This window comes from Atractosteus spatula, chromosome 11 (assembly GCF_055471065.1).
Source record: "Atractosteus spatula isolate fAtrSpa1 chromosome 11, fAtrSpa1.hap1, whole genome shotgun sequence".
Taxonomy (NCBI): Eukaryota; Metazoa; Chordata; class Actinopteri; order Semionotiformes; family Lepisosteidae; genus Atractosteus; species Atractosteus spatula.
The window spans coordinates 15,890,280-15,910,517 of record NC_142716.1 but is presented as its reverse complement, the minus strand read 5'-3'; the positions used below and the strand labels follow the sequence as shown (position 1 = coordinate 15,910,517).

The 20,238-nt window shown below is 37.3% G+C and overlaps 1 protein-coding gene across 1 annotated transcript; it reads right to left on the bottom strand.

The window, feature by feature from the left end:
* Positions 1-7,303: 7,303 nt before the first annotated feature.
* On the bottom strand, positions 7,304-18,303 carry tspan1 (tetraspanin 1). Its single transcript, XM_088926617.1, has 8 exons — positions 18,195-18,303; positions 17,759-17,821; positions 14,976-15,182; positions 14,361-14,435; positions 12,334-12,432; positions 11,071-11,214; positions 10,504-10,587; positions 7,304-9,809 (listed from the first exon to the last, which is right to left on the bottom strand). Exons 2-8 carry the CDS (start codon positions 17,813-17,815, stop codon positions 9,738-9,740), a joined length of 738 nt encoding a protein of 245 aa, XP_088782743.1. The 5' UTR covers positions 17,816-17,821; positions 18,195-18,303; the 3' UTR covers positions 7,304-9,737.
* Between the last annotated feature and the right edge of the window lie 1,935 nt (positions 18,304-20,238).

Genomic DNA, 20,238 nt, shown 5'->3' with positions numbered 1-20,238 from the left:
ATCCCCACACGATACCGGTTCCTGCTTCTGGAGCGATTCAGAGGGAAAGATGGTGATAAGTATTCGTTGTTATTAAAAAATGACTTAGATTCAAACATGTTGTGATATTTAGAAATATAAAAAGTCAATTAATTGTCCCTAATATTGCTATTTTATTTTTTCAGAGAAATGTTTGTTAAAAGAAAATTCGTGGTGCTAGCTGGATATGAACAGCTGACCTCTCACTTAGAAGTTGGGCACTTAGACCATCACGCCACTCGCATGGTCACAAGACGAGTGGTGAAACAGCCCTACACATACAGTATCAAGTTTGTGTTGCAGTACATGAATATAATTATATCGTTATTAATTTCTTTAGATACGCGATTCCATATTATATTCCCTATTAATCAAATTCTAAAAGTATGCTTGTTTACTCCGGTATCGATCGTATTCGCAGAAAAGCTTAAAACTACCATTTTTTGTACACGTTATTTCACATGTTAGTTAAAGACTTTGATGCTTAAAATGTTTAGGGAGAAATGGAATACTGGTGTGTATTTTTTCTTTAAAGTACCGAGACCAGCCATATACAGTTAACATAATACTGTATGTTTATGTTACAAAATTAATATCGTTTATGGCTTACACACGCATTATGCTCCTATTCTTTTTATGCTCAGCTACTAAAATTTCCCTTCAGTGGTAAAATTCCATCGAAATATTCAATACTAAAACGTGTACAGTAAGACATTTAAATCTTTCCACAACCAACCAACGCACCACGAGTGCCCCTGTCGGTCATTTTGGCCAACCAATCACGTACTGCGGTAACGCGTTATGACGTAGCCAAATGCCCGCGGTACGTGTTTGTGCCGTGCACTTTGAATGGCTGCATCTGTACATTCCCCATTTCTGGGAATGTGCTCCTTGGACTTTCACTCAGAACCTGCTGCATAACATGATGGACCAGTAAGTTTCCTGGTTTTATTTAACATACAAATATGTTAAAAACAGAACGTCACCAAGCCCTACTAAACATTAGCCAAACTATCTAATGTTTTCGGACACTGCCTTTGCCAACCTATTTCAATTAACCTAATAAGGTGGCTGCCTCCACTGCCCTCATTAAATTCTTTATCAGCCTTGCGTGTTGACCCCAAGTGAACAAACCAACTCCCTTACATACACAGCAATCCACCTGTGCATTTTGCCAACCTTAACCATTAAATACTGTCCCAGTTTAACAACTTGTAACCACCTGTCTACCTCAATATTAGTTTGGAAGCCAGTTTTGCTGCCTCTAGTGGCAAAAATGCTTAAACATTTAATTCAAATCAATAGTAGTAATGCATATGCAGTATGAACAATCACTTATTCAATGAATAAGAATTATGAATAAAGTGCAATTTTGAGGGACCAATAAAAAAGGGGTCTTCACCCTGCAGTAAGCAGTGTTGGGTTTGAAAACCTGAAATGTTTTAGTTCAATTTCATCTCTTCATTTAAGCTTTTTGTTGTTACACCTGTAGCGGCAAGGCTTATTAAAAATACAGGAATTAAGTTTGCTGCTCCCTTGCCAGTCCCTCTGTTTCTCATCTCAGTGGTGCTGGATACAGAGAGGCCATTCCATTAGATTCACATTTAAGGTGTTTTTCTAGCTGATAGAGTTTCCTGATATGGAACAGCTCCCAAAGCTGAGATTCACCAACCACCCTAATAAATGGTCATCTCTGGCGCCTTACTGTCTGGGAGATTCCTTGGGAGAGTCTCATCCCAAGGTTTACAACTCTAAGGTCAGAGTGCATTATTACTCATCCTCCACTTCGATCAGCCAATCAGGAACTGTTAGAGCAGGGTAACCCCACGTGGGTCTCGAATGACTGCGGAACTTTAAACCAATGAACGACCGTAGTTCCTCCAGATAAAACAGGCAGCACAAGGCCCAGAAAGGGGCTCCTCCAGGACATTCTCAGACTCATCTCGGACAATTATGTAATGGCCAGTGTGTCCGAGTGCCTGGACTTTCCTTTGTTCTAAGAGTCGAGACCAGAGGTCGCCCGCGCATAACCAAAGGATCCGCCCGAGGTCAGCCCAGCAGCAAGCCTCGTGAACCCACCGCGAACGCTCACCTGATCAATGAGTGAACTATGGTCGGAACTGAGGACAGCTAAATCTCAGGATTCAGGACTAGCACTACATGGGAACGAACCGGTCTTCTTCCCGTCTAAAGAGTGTGACCTGCTTGGACCCACGGTCACTTTTCAAGTGCACAAACTCTTGCTAGTTTCAGCCAGAACTAACTCACCGGTCTTCAGAGAGCCCACTGCTAGCGCGCCGCAGCAAAAATCTCTCCCTCCTTCTCCCCCACATCACGCCGAACCAGCACAGCCTGGCACTGGGCCAGAGGCTGCCGACGCAGCAACAGCCACTGTTTTGCGTCCGCGGGAGATCTGAATCCACACAAATTGGATAAGTATTCAACATTCTGCATTACAGCTCGAGAATTCAGTTGTTACCTCAATCCCAGTTGATATCAATTTAATTCCAATTTAATGATGCGACGGCAGCCATCAGCACATCAGCCATCAGCCATCAGCCATCAGCCATCAGTGGGGAATGATTCATAGATGGGGATTATTAGGGGGCCATGATTGGTAAGGGCCAATGGGAAATTTGGCCAGGACGCCGGGGTTGCACCCCTACTCTTTTCGAGAAACGCCCTGGGATTTTTAAATGACCAAAGAGAGTCAGGACCTCAGTTTTACGTCTCATTCGCAGGACGGCACCTGTTTACAGTATAGTGTCCCCGTCACTATACTGGGGCATTAGGACCCACATGGACTGCAGGGTGAGCGCCCCCTGCTGGCCTCACTAACACCTCTTCCAGCAGCAATCTTAGTTTTTCCTTGGAGGTCTCCCATCCAGGTACTGACCAGGCTCACACCTACTTAGCTTCATTGGGTTGCCAGTTGTGAGTTGCAGGGTGATATGGCTGCTGGCTAGTATCCGTGTGAGTGTGTTGCTGAGTTATCCCGCTGGGTCAGTTTTCTAATAGCCATCAAAGAATCATTTTGTGACTTACTGCTACAATTAATAATTGTCCCAGTAAATGCACAAAACCCCTACAAACCCATACCAGAAAATGAAACTTTATATGCAAGTTATTCAGTTGAATTGTCTTTCTGTTTCAGGTTAATACCCAGTGATCCTCTGAAATAACATATCCTAAAGGAGATAGGATTCTCTGGAAAAACTTCATGAATTTTAGTGAAGAGTTAACTTAAGAGTAGTCAGAAGCGAACAGAAACACTGATCAAATGCATGTTCCATGCGGCAGGAAAATCAATGAAAGGTCATGAGCCAAAATATTTTCCTATTTTAAAACGCAGTCTGCTGAAGTCTATCCTGCACAACTGACTTACGCAAATATCTTCATGCTGTGTGGTTGGATTTATCCAATGACAGGCACTCATAATTGTTTGTACATTTCCAGTGAATGCATTCATACCTGCAGACCAAATAGGTCATTTCATTAGGGAAACATTTTAAGGATAGATGAATGAAAGGAAAAATCAGCCACGTTTTTTTACAGTTAAAAATGTTAAAGATCTGGGGGCTTTGACTGCAGAGAGACAGATAGTTGATGGTAGTTCATTTTTTGCTTTGGTGAATGGAGTAGTTGGCAAAACTAGTAATAAATTGCTCCCAGAGAGGGAGGTCTATGGAGAGCTGGAGAGAATGTTCTGAGTGTATCTAATCTCCATTTACCCATCCTGTCATCCTCTGCTGCTCTGCTTCCTAAGAAAAAGAGAGTTGTATACATCTTAAAATAATCCTGTGAATGTATTAAAGGACTTACATAACCTACGTGATAGAATGTTAATAGACACCTTTCTTCTATAAAAATCACAAGGCCACATTATCAAACATTTGTGTTTGCTTCATATTGTTGTCGCAATTGTGTTGAGGCATCTGTGGAAACAAGCCACTGACTTAACTCAGTGTTCTTCTGATAAAAACTTTTTTTTAAAATAAAATTGGCATGGTTCTTTCCTAGCAGCAGTTTCAGGAAAACAGCAAATAATCAAAACTGTGAAGATATCCATTCTCATTGGTACGCATCAAAACAGCCACCCTTCCTAAGGTTACAAATATGACTCACTCAGTTTCTGTTAACTCCTTGATGGATCTTCTACAGCCACTACCAGAAGAAATATGGGGTATTAGCTTCTGCTTCTTTTAAATACAAGTTTTGAACCCTCACACAAAATTCTTGGCATTTTAATAAAAGGTAATGATGACTGCTGTTGTAGATCTCGTGTAAGTCTTTTTATTAGGGACAAAGGTTGTTTTTAGAACATTTTCTCACTCTTATTTTTTAAAGCTCAGACATATGGTATTTAACTGCACTTGAAAACTTAAAAAAACGTCAGAAGCTCTGCTTTCTTTACAAGCTACCTTTATCTTGTGTTTTTTCCTTTACGTCATTAAGTCTGAAAATTACAGCCCTGTAAAAGACATATCACGTACTTGATCCAAAATACAATAATAGAAAGAGGAAGAAGAATCCACATTTGTTTTGGTAAAACATGGGGAACTTGTTTTTCCATTGCCTGGGCTGCAGCTTTCAGCCTTTGATTACTTGTAACAGGAGAGCTTTTCCTGGAATCACCTGAGATTTAAACAAAAGCCTGACATAGACAGGCCTAATATTAAATCCTTTTGTCACTCTCCAACGTGTAGCTTGCTACCCAAAGGCCTTGGTGTGTCAATATTTGTCATATCCTGAGCCCAAAAGTGCACCTTTAATTTAAGATAAAAATAAAAGATGTGGGATTCCAATCTATGTTTTTCTCCAATTACCCATTTTGATATTTGAATATCATAGATATCTTGGAAACCTTTATTGTACACCAGATATGTCACCTAGCTGTACAGTATGTGAACTCTAGTTATTTAGGCCAAAACAAACACCTCTTAATATGCACCTTTTAGTTAAGAATGAGCAATTTTACTGTATGAAGAATCTATTGAGTACATTATACAGTAAAAGAACAAGAAAAGGCTACAAGCAAGATATGGCTGTTGGTAGCTACAGTAAGTGATCTCATTCAACTAACTCTTGAAAGAAACCAGGATAACAGTTTTGCAATATGGTTGGATAGTTTAAGTCACAACCCTTTGTGTAATAAGTGCATCTTGTTCTTGGTTTTAAATGTCCTTATGATTTCCACTAGTATCTCCTGATTTTCATTTCATTTTGTTCTAAAGATGTCCATTGGGTTGACTTTGTAAACTTGTCTTTGGGATTTTGAATACTTGAATCAGTTGCTTCAGTTGCTTTTGTAGTCTTCTCTGTTCAAAGTGTGGGGAAGAACAAAAAATGAAAAAATTGATTTATTGGTTGGTTAAAAATATTTCTTTTAACCTCTCAGTGCAGAACATGTTTTTAAGCCTGGGAATATATTGTATCTGGCCACATTTCTTGCAAATTGATCTAGAGTAACTATTTTTGTAAGGTAATTATGATTTTTTTACCCTGCTTAAAACAAGGTCTTACTAGTGCATTTTACAATTTTAATGTCCCCTTATTATACAGTTTTATCTATACCGAGGGCTGTTAAAAATGGAACAAATGAATATGGGAACTAATAGAAATTGGTACATATTTAAAGCCATCAGCATTGATTAACATTGTCTTCCACATTGTTTTGAAGATGGAAATGGTGTCAACATAGAAACTGATAACTTTTTCATAACTTTCTCAAGTTATATATTTCCCAGCTGTTGTCTGTAGTGTATGTTGCTGCTACCTGCATGGACTTGTTTACATTAAAATCCATCTGCTAATGGTTTTTTTCAGTCCCCTTTGCAGCTTCTGTGGTGTTTACCTGTCCTCTTATTTTGATTTCACATGAATGACTAGTTCACTAGTAATCCCAGAATCTAAATCATTTATGTAAATTAGGAAGAGCAGTGATTCCAATTTCAGTTCCTTGTGATATTCCACGAGTTTCTAAGTTTCTAAGTTTTCAATGTTGTCTCTATGCTTTGTTTTTTGTCCATTTCTAGCTCTCAATCCAAATCCATGCATTACTGTGAATACCTACTGTATGCAGTGCTTTACCTTGATTAAAATATTAAACAGAATTAAACTTTCATGAGGAACATTATCAAAACCTTTCATACAATCTCAACCTGCCAGTGTTATATACATTATTGACGCTCAATATCACTTTTAAGTTGGATGTCTCACCTGTTTACAAAGATAATGAGTTAGTAAGCTTGGTACCAGCCCTGATACACAAAAAAAAGCAAACAGTTTGGCCTGGGTAACTCAGAAATGTAGCATTGGGAGACACAAAAACAGTTCTGTTAAGCTATCTGTTGCCAGTCAACTTAAAAGCACAGCAAACACACTGCTTTAGAGCAGCAAAATTATCACAATGCAAACATTGCAATAGATTAGCATCATATTGCATACCACTCTCCTGGACTTCCAACTGGAAGAAAAATCTAAAATGTTTGGCGGCTGTAATTTAAGAATAAAGGCAATGTTTGCATTCTAACTATAATGGCTACTAGATAAATATAGGCCTGTTATGCTGAAGAGAAACATCAAAAATGTTCGACTTCAGTTGGTATTGTTGTGTAAGGTGTTTTGTCCATCTTTCTGCATTTCTGATCATCCAAATGCTTTGTTTCTGGAATGAAACGCATGGGGGATCAACATAGACAATAATAATAACTTTTAATTTTAAAGCGCCATTCCCCGAACCCAAGAACGCTGTAATCAGACAATTTTAGCAAAACAGACCTTGGCAAAAAGCAAGTTTTAAGTTTTGATTTCAGTTAGTCAAAGAAGTTGTCTCTCATAGAGAGACATATAACCAGAAGATTGTGGATTCAATTCCATCTGGGTTACCCTTGACCTTTAATCCGAGATACTTAATCCCAGTCCACCCAGCTGTAAAGAAAGTTACCAGCATTGCTGGAGATAAGCCTGCAGTGACTAGCTTTCCATCCAGCGAGGAGTCACATACTCTCAATCCACTTTACAGAACCTGGGGTAAGGTCTGACCTAACGAACAAGCAAAGTCAAATCCATACTCTGCTCTATTTAAATTATTCCTAATTTTCACTGTGTCATTCCTGACTTGTAAAACCAGTGACACTTAGACCCACATGTAGTACTAAAATAAGGATCCTCCAAACTGAAAAAACGTGTTTTACCTTTGCTGAAAGAACAAAGTAATTCATTTTCAATTTTTAACATTTGGATACATGAATCTATTGAAATGATTTAAGAAATAGAAGTCAGCTGCATTTTCAATACTTTTATTCCAGCTATTAATAGAAACATCTTACATTGGATAAACTTTTCACTCAAAATAACAGTAGTGCAAAATATAAATACAGCTTCCAAAATGATCGTTCAGTAGGTTTTGTCTGATTTTAGAGATTATATGCAAATTATTTAGACAGAAAAAAAATGATCCAGTTTTTCCTATCTTGGAAAGAACATCAAGACTAGCAGTAAGTAAACAAGTATCCCTCCCATTGAAAACCTTCCCATTATCACTTTAAGGTACAGTAGCTCTTTAGCAGAGTCAATTTAGTGTAGCTGTCAGTTAAAATTACTGTATAAGTTAAGGCTCCAAAGTATCATACAAAATGGTTTTACAATATACAACATATCACACAAAATTACTATCTGGTTTTGTTATTTTGAGTTTTGAGTAAAAAAAATGCAGTTTTGAAGTGCCTCTATTGAAGAACAGAGAAGTGGTGACTATTCAAACTGTTATGATGTAATTCGTGGAGAACCACAGGAATCTGTACTAGAACCACTTCTCTAATGTACAGTAGTTAATAAACTGGTTAAGTTTGTGGGTTATACCAACTTAAGAGGATTAATGAACTCTCTAGAAGCAGGAAGTCAATTTAAAAAAAAAAGTTTTAGATACAATTCAAGACTGGGCAAACACCCTGGCGCACACCAAACAAACCTGGCAGATGATGTTTAATGTAAACAAGTGCAGGGTTGGGTTTGCATGCAGGTAGTAAAGACATAAACTGTAAATACAAAACTGGAATTGCTAGAAGAGGGTGTTTATGTGGAAAAAAAAACAGATTTTCATATCATACATACTATGATTCTATTTCTTAAATCTCTTTTACATCTTCCAGACAATGTGGGGAAGCAATAAAAAAGGCAAAGAGAATGTTAGCCTATACTGTATAATCAGAAGTGTGGAAGTTTAAGGGATGTTAAAATTGTATAATGCACTAGTTGGGCTTCATTAAGTATATTTAAAATTTTAGTCGCTATAAATAATATATTGCAGGTATGGAATTAGTCCAGAAAAGAGCAACCAAATGCATTTCAGAACTTTATGAAATATTCTACACTACACATGCTGATATAACTGAATAGAGAAGACAATGGAACGTGAAACAGGTATTCAAAACCCTCAAAGCAGCTGACAATATAAATGGAGTGGACTTATTCTGAATGAACAGTGAAACATGAAACAGAGCACTCAAATGGAAACTATGTACTATGTGAAAGTGTATTTAATCCTGTGAAAGGTACCTGGGGGAATGGGAGGGTTGTGGGAAGAAGGAATAAGTTACGCAGCCATGTGTCTGAGGCTAATACTCTGGCTTCCTTCAAGAAATGGCTGGATGCTACTAGCTTTCCAGTGGGCAGAATGGTCTCCTCTTGTTTGTAGCTATTTTTATGCACTCAGTGGAGTGCACCAGTTCTGAGAACTGCTCCTCTGGCAAGATAGGGCCATTAATCACTTAAATGTCACTGATTTTGGAGAAACACCTTTGACATATTGTCCTTCTTGGGCCTTTGTGCACCACTGGCTGTCATTATACAGTACTTCTTCACAGTGCCAGTAATAACTGGCTCATGCATTGTTCCTTCCAAAAAGTGCTTCAGCTGGACAAAGGCAGTCCCTGCCTAATGCAGCCTTTGTTCAAAACTCCATTACAGCGGAGGGGGGGTTGCTTTGTAACAAACCTCCGCCTTTTTGTGTAACTTAACTGCTCTCTCACTGACTGAAACACACCACTGATGAAACGGTTATTTATTTTATATTGTCTGATGTATATTCAATCATAAAAAACAATACATTATATACATACAAGGGCTTTACTGTGCAATTTCATACCACATTTGGAAAACAGTATACATTATACTGTATATATATTGCTTGCTGCCCTGTCTTTCTCACACCGAAGAAGGCTTCATGGCCGAAACGTTGTGTTTTCTTTCTTCTCTTTTCAGCATGGAATAAACCTATTACTTGTTCCTTTGCAACCTACGCATGCTGATGCAGCTACCCACCTGAACTACTACATTATATATATGTTACTTACTGTACAATATATCACTATGATGTTTTCCTGCTTTTCAAGATCTTTGTTCTGAGATATTTTATTTAACTGACTTGTAGGGAAGGATTATGAAATATTGAGAATATTTGTGCACATGACCAGCCCTGTTCCTGGAGCGTCAATAACCTGTAGGACTTACAGGTCTCTTGAAGGCTTGGATCTGTTAATATCTAAAAGAAGAGGCATTGTGAACCAATTAAGCCAAGTAACTTTTAAGAATTTAATAAAATATAAAATCAAAGGGACTTATGTCTTTTAAAACCAAGGCTGACCACCTCTGATCTGCAAAAGATAGAGTTATGTGTGTGTGTGTTAAGAGACCCTTTCTAATTTCCTCCAACAGGATTAAGCACTGTGTTTGCCGTCATTCTTATCCAGGTAACAGTACAGGTACATAGACACCACCATGGCTGCCACCTGTAAAGACAAAAATAAACTGATTTCTAATCCAGAATGCAAAGTAACTGAGCCCTTGTCACATCACCATTCTGTTTACAGGAGCCATTTTTCAAAGCTTTTTGCCCTCGTTCAGAATTTGGTCCCTGCTTTCTGATAGCCTTGTCAAAGTGTATTGATTAAAATATAGCACAGCAGGGTTGAGGTGTGAAAAAAATCAATTTTTATTTTGCATTTTAATACTCTGTGGGAAAATTAACTTCAGTTTATTTTTGGATTTAAAGATGTGGAGAAAAAGAGATTGGTTACACAAAGAGAACATAAACAGCTTAACAACCTGTCTCTTTTAGAGTGGGGGTTGATGGAAAAGAGATTAAAGTCTAAAGTCATATTCCATTTTTTTCTTTGTCCTTTAAAATTATTATTTGATATGCTGAATACATTAGGAATTAACTGTATTAGCCTTTATCAAGTGTTAGCACTGAAGGCATAAATAAAGATGACATTATAATGGCTAAACATGTGACACTTAGAAGATTAAGTAGTACCCAGCATGGGAGACCAAAATCATTATAAAATAAAGAAATTATCAATTTAAAAGCAGCCAGTGGGTGTTCCATCAATTTTGAATGCCTGCATTTAATCCTTTATGATCAAAAACATCTACTGCAGCTTGCATATTGATGTCTCTCAAGGATCACATGCCTGTTCTTACCTCAAGAGCACAGATTCCAGCAGCAATACCTCCAACAATGCTGGCGTTCTTTTTTAAAGTCTGTAACAGTTGCTGGAAACATCCCTGGAAGTCAAGAAAAGCACTTCATTGTCAGCCACAGCCCAGAGTGTCTGCACGTGACTAGAACTCTGAGTTTGACGTTAGAGCTTAGAGTTCTGAGCTCTAATAAGGTAAAGCATTTAGTGCTTGGAGAGGGACAATGCGCTATTTGTGTTCAAATCAGCAAATAAAATAAAAGCACAGGACTGCTTTGTTATAAAACATTCTAATTAAAGTACCATACTTCCTTAGTTTTAACAACTTTCTGTATTTTGGGCAAGACTTATTCTGGAGCCTTCAGATCACTGTTCACAACCAATTTGTAGACATTGTAGCTCTAAACATGACTGTTCTTTAAGTACTTTCTATCTCACATTTGTATTCTAATTCTGTATTGCAATGAGAAGACAGAGGGCTGAATTTGTGATTGATAGGAGACTGAAATCACTTAATCGAAACCCAGCCTCTCAGAAAGTCCATGTTATGTATTACAACAGCAGTGCTTACCTCTATTTTACTGTTCTCTGCAGCACTTGGACTACACATTGAGGTGTTTCTGGTACAGCAGAAGGAGGGGTAGGTACCATTGTGGTTTTTGTAGTAAACTGAATCAGTAAAGTCTGTGTAGTTCATAAAACCACAGCAGTTCAGCTGAAAGAGACCAAGAAAAATAGGAAAACGACTCTTCTAGAATAATCAAAGCTGATTTCCAGAATCCCACAATGTAAGCAGAAATACTAAAATGCTACACCAGACTTTCACTAATCTGTGTGTATGTACAGTATCACAGAAGATGTGTCATGATAATCTTCTAGCCACAGGGAAAAAGTGGCAAGATAATCCTCTGGCCTCTATCCTTCATGATACCTTTCTGCACAAAAAGATAATTCCATTGTAATACAGAGGAGTGTACATTAAAAGATTTTCTTAATGCAGAAACAAAAAAAACACTTCTATTTTTTCTACCATGTGAACTTTGTCCTGCTTTGTCACAATCAAAATATTTTTTAGACCGTTTTTAAAAATGGCACACTTTAACAGCGCTTCCGCATCTGGACCAGGAGCCAGAGCAAGGGCTTTATGGGCTGAACCATATCTGGATCAGGACACTGAGCAAGACCTGTACTGGCTGAACCACATCTCGACAAGGACACTGAACCGGGACTCTGAGCAAGACCTGTACTGGCTGCACCACATCTCGACAAGGACACTGAACCGGGACTCTGAGCAAGACCTGTACTGGCTGAACCACATCTTGACAAGGACACTGAACCGGGACTCTGAGCAAGACCTGTACTGGCTGAACCAATCTCGACAAGGACACTGAACCGGGTCTCTGAGCAAGACCTCTACTGGCTGCACCACATCTCGACAAGGACACTGAACCGGGACTCTGAGAAAGACCTGTACTGGCCGAACCACATCTCGACAAGGACACTGAACTGGGTCTCTGAGCAAGACCTGTACTGGCTGCACCACATCTCGACAAGGACACTGAACTGGGAATCTGAGCAAGACCTGTACTGGCTGAACCACATCTCGACAAGGACACTGAACCGGGTCTCTGAGCAAGACCTCTACTGGCTGAACCATATCTCGACAAGGACACTGAACCAGGACTCTGAGCAATACCTGTACTAGCTGAACTATATCTCGACAAGGACACTGAACCAGGACTCCTCCATTCTTAGATCTGCTGAATAGTTTCATTTTTTAAACATTTGAAAATAATTTACAGAAAATGAAAAGCTTAAAAAAAGCTTACAGTACCTCTGTCATGGTGACGTTCCATATCTTGGTCACATCTGGCTGAATGCTATATTCATTTTGCAAAGCAGGGGTTGCCCAAGCCCTGAGAATACTCTCAGCCTGGGTATTAAACAAAGACAGGCCATCAGGACTGGACATGATAACACATCTGTATGGAAATCACAGCAGGTCCCTGGTGCATGATGATGATCAAGGAAAACAATGTCAAAGAGATGTTTTTATGTTATAAACACTATGTATGCATCACCATAGTCCATTTTTGTTTGGTTTAATGAAATCAAAGGAAATGACTTGCTGCCAAATCTCAAGGTAAATATAATGGCTTTAAGGTAATCTCTTTATTCCCACTTTTTTCATTAAGAAATTCATTTTTGCCACAGAGCTATTCAAACAGCACTGAAAAATATCTCCATCCTTAAAGGTTACCTTGTTTTTGCTTTTAGTACAGTATGTTTTCAGCTTTTTTCCAGTCTAGTTTCTAGAAATATTTACAGTATATGTATATACAGTACTTTGTATATTGTCTCACTCTATTAGGTTTAAAACTGTGCTTGGTCACAAGCTGTTTTCTGACTTTAAGTTGAAATATGTGTTGCTGCATATTTTGATTAGTTGGGCTAAGATGACACACTGGCTTCCTCAGTCCCTTTTCAAAAAGAGCCCTGGGGAAAATGGAAACATGCTACAATTAAAACTCCCTCCAGATGCCGGATGTGATATGTAGAACAGACAGACTATTAACCACATGTACATTCATCACTGTCTGTCACTGAAAATCCCAGGTTATTTCTGAATTCTCAGGAACCTTGCAAGACATAAAAGCTTGTGAGAGCAGGACAATACTGAACTCACACATATAGCAGAAACTCACCTTCCAGACAATTCAGGTCTAATTTAGATTAAGCCAGGCTGAGTTCGATTTTTTTTCATTTGACAGATTACACAAATGAAAATACATTGAGCAAATGAAAAAGGCATTTGAATATCACACTTGTTTTCTTTTTTGCCTTTTGTTAGAACATAAGAAGACATGAAAACTGTGAAAACCTGTGTGTTAAGAATTTATTGGGAATCTGTAGACATACTGTATTAAAATAGTCATAACTTTGTTATTTTTAACATACTGTATAATTGTGTAGTACGGAATGATTCTGTTAAGAGTCTTCAGTTTTTTTCACCTCATTTGCTTGCATAATACATTCATTAGTTAATTCCTTTTAATTATATGGCAAAATAAAATGAAATAATAAAAAATAAATCCAATCTAGAATTTACATCTTGACCTTTTTAAGTCCTAATGCATTAAAAGCATTGCACTGCACAGTATAGCTTAAGACACTGATGAAAAGTCAGGATTAATTTGGTTAGGCATGAAATGGTCGTTTACTTCCAATTTTCCCAAGCCAAATCACATTCATTTTGAAAATGTAGCTGTGTTTCCTGTGGATTCTCCAAAGACCAGCGCTCCTATTAGTCCACACACTTTGCTGGGCACTATAGAAATGAGCATTACCATCTGGGATATAAATTGAACAGGACACATGTAATCCAACATAGAATGAATGACCAGTTTCAGGATAAAACACATAAATGAAAATCCCATTCCAGACCTATACAGCTTGTCTCTGCAGCTCCTTTTTACCTCAGCCAAGATTATTCTGAAATTTGTAATTGGAAACTGGTTTTATTTTCTTTATTAGAAGGTTTTTCTAACCTCCCTCACATACTTCATTTGAAATGTGGTAATTATTATACATTTCAGAAAATGGGGAAACATTTACATGTAAATAGCCTACTTTGCATATAAAATGCAGGAACCTCAATATTCAAATGTAATAAATTGCTTAAAGTAAGAACTGTCGCCAGTAGCGAGAGGTAATCTGGGAGTCATTGAGCCTGTATGTGTACTGAATCAGGCATAAACACGGGTAATTTAATGAAGCCAGAATATGACAAAAATTTACATTGAGATAAAATGAAAAGAAAGAGAATGGAGGGAGGTTCAGGGGCATTGAGGGGTGACTTACAAATGAAGTGTAGGCGAGGGCTACAACAGCAGCAGCGACTTCAGCAATGAAAATGATCAAGACAATGGCAAAGAACTGGAAGAGAGGCAAAGACAAAGGACACATGAGCCCAACTTGGCAGCCTGTCTTCTAGAGCAGTAATAGACTGAACTCTGCAATGACATTTGTTTAAAATGACAGGGGAACTTATTAAACCAGATACTCATTCAGGTTCTTCTGTCCTTTACCCATGTTCAAATGAACAAGTACATTTCTTTAAAAAAAAATCAGAATAGGCGTGCCTTAAACCAAGGCACTTTGTGTGTTTTGTATTGTGAGTTCTCAATACCAATCTTACTGCTCAGTATAACTAAAGTATTGAACAGTCTGTTTTTCTAAAGCGTGTGTTACAATGGATGTCAAACAGTTACTGTACGTCATCCTTCAAGCATACAGCACTGTGACCTAAAAAGGCCGTTGTTTGCTTTGGTGCATACATTGCTAGTTTCTTTAGGGATTTTGCCATTACTTAACAGATGAAAACCCCAACTGTGCCTCTTTCATGAAAAAGAGTTTGACCGCAGAAAAACAAGTTAAGAAACACATGCAGCTGCCCTGCCCTCGTGGCATTCATACCATGATGAGGAGGCACTTGCTTTCTCTTTGAGCTCCACAGCAGCCCAGGAAGCCCAGCAGGACGAGCACGGCCCCGATGGCGATGCAGAAGTAGCCTACGTTAACGAACTGCACGGCCTGGGCCGAGATGGGTCCCAGGACCTTCAGGAAGGATCCCCCATCCACGCTGGCCCATATCCCTACTGCCAGCAAGGTGGCCCCTCCTAACTGCAGAGGACAAGGGAGAGAAGAAGAACTAGGATCCCAGGAACACTGGGATCACTGACTTTCAACACAAACTCACACACGTCACAGCCACCCAGTACAGCTGTAACCCCCACTTAATCTCTGTTTCGGGCCCACATGGTAAACTGGTTTCTCCACACCGACACAAAACATCAACACCTGACTAAGGAGTCAAATGCAACCTAATCTCATTCTTTCTCATCCTCACACATCACAAGATATTTTTTTTAAAAAGGCACATTATGGTGCATAGATAATAGATAATATAATAATTTATGTCCTCAATTTATGCTTACTATTTTTAAATTATTTTAGCAAGTTGACTTTTTTAGTATGAAGTTAAGTCGAATCTGAGTGTGAAGACACATTTCCTTTAGTTATAGCAGTATGGTGTTCTTAGAAAAATGTTTTAAGGAAATGGTATTGTATAGTGTTGCATATACAAAAGTGGCGATTTCATTCAAATTCACTGCTCCTTTTGGATTTGTGAATGGGCTTAGAGGTTCCTTTTTCATAGTGTAACCTTAGAAAATTTTTAACCTTGAAAATTCAGGAGCTTTTAGAAACGTGCTTTGTATTCTGCTGCAGTGTTTTATTACCTTAGTGTAGCTTTTGTAAACCTTAATAGTGATTGCTTTTTATATATAACTTGTAAAACAAATTCTAAATGTCCTTTTTCCATTTAAGAGCTATTGTAATTTGACTCAATTACCATCCCTTTGAAAAAGCCAGGCTGCGTACACACATTTAAATTTAGAGGCCTATTCCAAAGTTTCGTTCTTAAAAGAGACTAAATCTGATTATAATTAATACAGAATATTAAATGTTAACACTTCTGCGAAGTATCACTGTTCCCTATTTTCACTAGAATTCATGGACAAGTTATCAAACTTCAGGCAGCAGGATGATATGTCACCTGTGATGTTTCTATGAAACCCAACACTTCTCTGAATGCAAAGCCATTACTGTCACTATTTTACAAGTACTCAGTAAAACATAATGCCCATTTCCAGATTCAGCTCCATATCTACAGCTCCCACATGGACATATCAGGCTGCAATGTTCCTGTATCTTCTGATGTGCACCCAGACTGTTGTTCTCTAACTTTCAATAATCCCCGCACATTCCCACAAATCAAACATGACAAGCATATTGTTCCGAACTCCAAGCCCACAAACTTTTCTTTTCTCCTGAAATAATTAATCCTGGCACATCATTCTTTCTGGGAATTCTTTGATCGGATGTTGCATGTGAAAGCAGTTGTGTCAAAGCAAACACAACTGGCATAGATTAAGTGTGAATCAAGATGTATTTTGAGAATCAAATTGTCACGCAAGAAAAATGAACTGAACCCCATTAGACCAAGAATGTTGCAAAGCCCTAAAAGGAATGACAGAATGTGCAAAACCTCATTAAAAAACAAAATATTTGACAAAGACACTACATAATAAAAGGCATCTCTGTGTGAGAAATACATTTAATAGGCTTTGCTTAAACATGAGAGAGAAATGAAAAAATAAACATCAGTCAGACCATCATTATCTTTATCTTGTCTTTATATAATGATGAACCACAATTACATATCAATTCTCTGTTGCATGACAGTGACTTTAACATGTCATCAAGTTTTCATCATTGTGTATCCTTTTCTCCTCTTATGGAATAAAACCAGTGCTTCTAGATAGTTTTAAAACTTTTTACAAAGTCTTAATTCCTTGAAAGCACAAATCAACTGTCCAAAAAAACAAAAATGACTCATAAAATAACAAAAATTACTGGTGCTACAAAGGTTGTGCTAGCTTCAGGAGAAGAATAATCTTTTGTTCTCTTTCTCTGGATTTGAATGTGTGTGTGTAGGTTTATTGTTCTAATTCTAGCCTAGCATTGACTTTGACAATATTAGATCTGGTATTGTACAGTATGTGGTTAAACCTCCTAAGCTTGTGGGTATAAAACAAATGTCGGATTTGACTAATGTGTCATTTGGTTTAATGAAACCAAAATGGATCTCTAGAAAATATATGATCGTGGAAGGAAAATCCTTCTGCCATTAGATCATGCAAATCATTACGTCAAAATGGTACACCCGGGATAATAATTTTCCACACTGTCACAGAAGTAACTCAGATTGAACAAGGCTTAGTTGGCATTTCTAAACTTAAAAACTTTTAAAAAACAACTTTTAAATCAAAGCAACAACTTGTATTCAATAGTACAAACCTAGGAGGATGGTGAATAAAAATACTGGTAGTTATACTAATTAAAACGTATAAAAACTCAAGATTTTTTAAGTTTCTTCACATACAAAAAGTGATATAATTTAAAGTTCTTTAAAAATTAGCATTTATGTCAATAGCAGACATTTGTGTTGGTGACTGGAAAAATCTCTGCAACTCCTTTAGTATTTAATAGGATTTAATGGTGTTTTTAGTAATTTGCTATCTATTCTGATATTTGACATCACAATTTAGTAAAAAGCAATCCTTTAGTTATCTGAAAACACAACAAATTACTTTTTAGTTTCTCTGTACCAACACATAGAAAAATACAGTACTTACAAAGATAATGAGATTGAATAAGATCATCATGACTTTGACAAAAGTGAAACACCCCATTTTAAGCTGTAAAAAAAGTTACATGAAATGGTATATTAAACAACTTTAAAATAAAACAGCATGTATGAAAAACTCATACAATATCATAGTTTCCTGAGAAATTTAAGAGTCAATGATTGTTAAAATTGTATATTAATGAATGTAGCTTTCCTATTCAGCTATAACTATTATTATTAATAGTTATTTGCCTTGTACATTCATCTGTATATAGTGATGCTAGAATTTGACAGTTTAGAGTCTCTTACAACTTGGCAAATAAGCAGAAGATGAAAACATAAAATTATAATGAAATAAAATTAGAATGAGAAATATTAAACCCACAATATTCTTATTATAAGATAACACATTATATATTTACAGATCATACAGCCCATCCTACCTTTTTGGTTAATAGTTTGTGGATTAACCAAGTTCAATGTCTTTATTTCAAGGCCCCTTCTTGACTGACTGCAGGTGCTTCTAGTTCGTATTATAATCTTTGAATATTAGGAGGTGGCCTGAGTAGCTCTCTCGGTGTTGGTCTCTCTGTTCCTAGCTGTGGGTGGGGTGTGGAAGATGTGGTGGTTGTTAATGACAGGTGTACAGATTGAAATTATTTTCCAGGTAAAGGTCTTCTGACCTCTGTAGGCAGAAAAGGGTACTAATTCCTGACAATTAATTCCACGACACCATTAACCAATGGGCATCAAAGAAGGATTTAAAAAAGTTAGGACTTTCTTGACTCTGTACTCTAAATCCCTATGTACAGTACTTTTCAGAATCTTCAAAATCAACAATAAAAATGAACTTGAAATGAACAGAAATGGAAACTACAATGAAGTGTATTTAAGTGTATTTAAGACTGAGAAAATGATACACTTCTTTACACAAAGGGTTATTTAAGATTTGGAACAAGATAACCAGGCATGCTGTGGAAACAGAATGATATCAGAGAATTTATCTACTTAAAACCATAAAGCTACATGGACTAAATGACCTACTCCGTTTAGAAACATTTTTATGTTCCTATATTTTATTAAAATGTTAATAAAATGGTGTTCTTAAGGGTGTACCTCAGATATGTAATTGGTCCCACTTTTATGTATTATCTATGTTACCTATGAGCAGTTAAAGCATAATCTGAAAGTAAATAAACACAAACAGTTGTACAGTATATTTACTTTCATTCTAATACCACAATGCATTTCTTGTTGAATTCTGAATTCTGATGAAAATGAGATGTTATTTCTTGTTAATTGTTGGCATCAGGATGAAAAACAATTCAGGTTTACACAGAATAAAACTGAGCACTGTAAGTATAGTCATTCTGCTCTTGGTAGCCATTTCGATCATAGTGTTTCTTTCAGCCCTCATAGCTGAAATATGGTATTAGTGTAATACTGCTCATGGTGGATCTTGCCTTTTAATGTTAGATGTTGAGAAAATTGTCTGTGCTACTGCATTTTTAAAACCTGATAACTCCAATACCCTTTGCACCTAGCAGAAATCAACTGGTCGACTAGCCTTTACAAAACCGTAACACTTCTATTGTAATTAAATCAAAGTCATGTATTCCACCAATCCCTTTGGTCTCGCTTCATCTGTTATCTATTAATTTTAGCATTTAAGTTTTAAAATATTATGGCTGACATTATGTCTGAGAGTGGTTATTGCCTTACCCTGCCTTTTTCCATGCTTTGCACGTGATAAATATATTTTAAGTCTGTCCATCACAAATACCAGGAAGACAGCTTTTTCAGTGCATGGACCAAGGTTGTGGGATGTCTCATCTTGTTGGGCTTTTAGACTCTATCACCTATCGTCTCCAGCAGCATACTGTACTACTTCCCTCCATGTAATACCTCCTATTTTCCAGCAGAGGGAAGTACACCCATGATGTATTTTAGTAAATGAAAAATTCTTAATTACAATGCTATTGAGCACTCAGTCCATTTTAGGAATAACTGTAATACAGTCCTCCTATATTAACAGTGGAAACAGTATTTCCCATTGCTTTTTGTGCAGTGTTGGGATCTCATTCTGCCACGGACTAAAAGATGCTATTGTGCATGTCAACATGAGTTTCAATTATAGTGTTAATGCAGGATCAAATAAACATCTTTCCTGTGATTTTAGTTTTTAGTATGACCTTTACTGAATGAAGAACAGAAATTTAATTAGAAATATGAGGGTTCAATTATTTCCTTTGAATTCTCTTAATACATTTTCAGACAGGACATCTACTGTAGGTGAATAAAATACACAATTCTTATTTCTTAATGAAAGTAGGATCAGCTATAATTGGAAATCTAACCAAAGACAGCCTGGAGAACAAAGGCCGGGTGACTGGCACCCGCTCAGAGTGGTGTCTCAGTCACTTCCTCGCCAAGCAACATTTGAATTCTCAGCACACTGTGTAATCCTAGAGGCAGTAAAACTGCATG

What these genes read in the sequence shown, in the direction of transcription:
- tspan1 (XM_088926617.1), bottom strand. Translation starts at nt 17,815, where the DNA reads ATGGGGTGTTTCACTTTTGTCAAAGTCATGATGATCTTATTCAATCTC. An exon ending in TATTCAATCTCATTATCTTT is followed by an intron (nt 15,183 to 17,758) that starts GTAAGTACTGTA and finishes TGTCCTCTGCAG; the next exon opens with TTAGGAGGGGCCACCTTGCT. An exon ending in GGAACGTCACCATGACAGAG is followed by an intron (nt 11,215 to 12,333) that starts GTACTGTAAGCT and finishes GGTCTCTTTCAG; the next exon opens with CTGAACTGCTGTGGTTTTAT.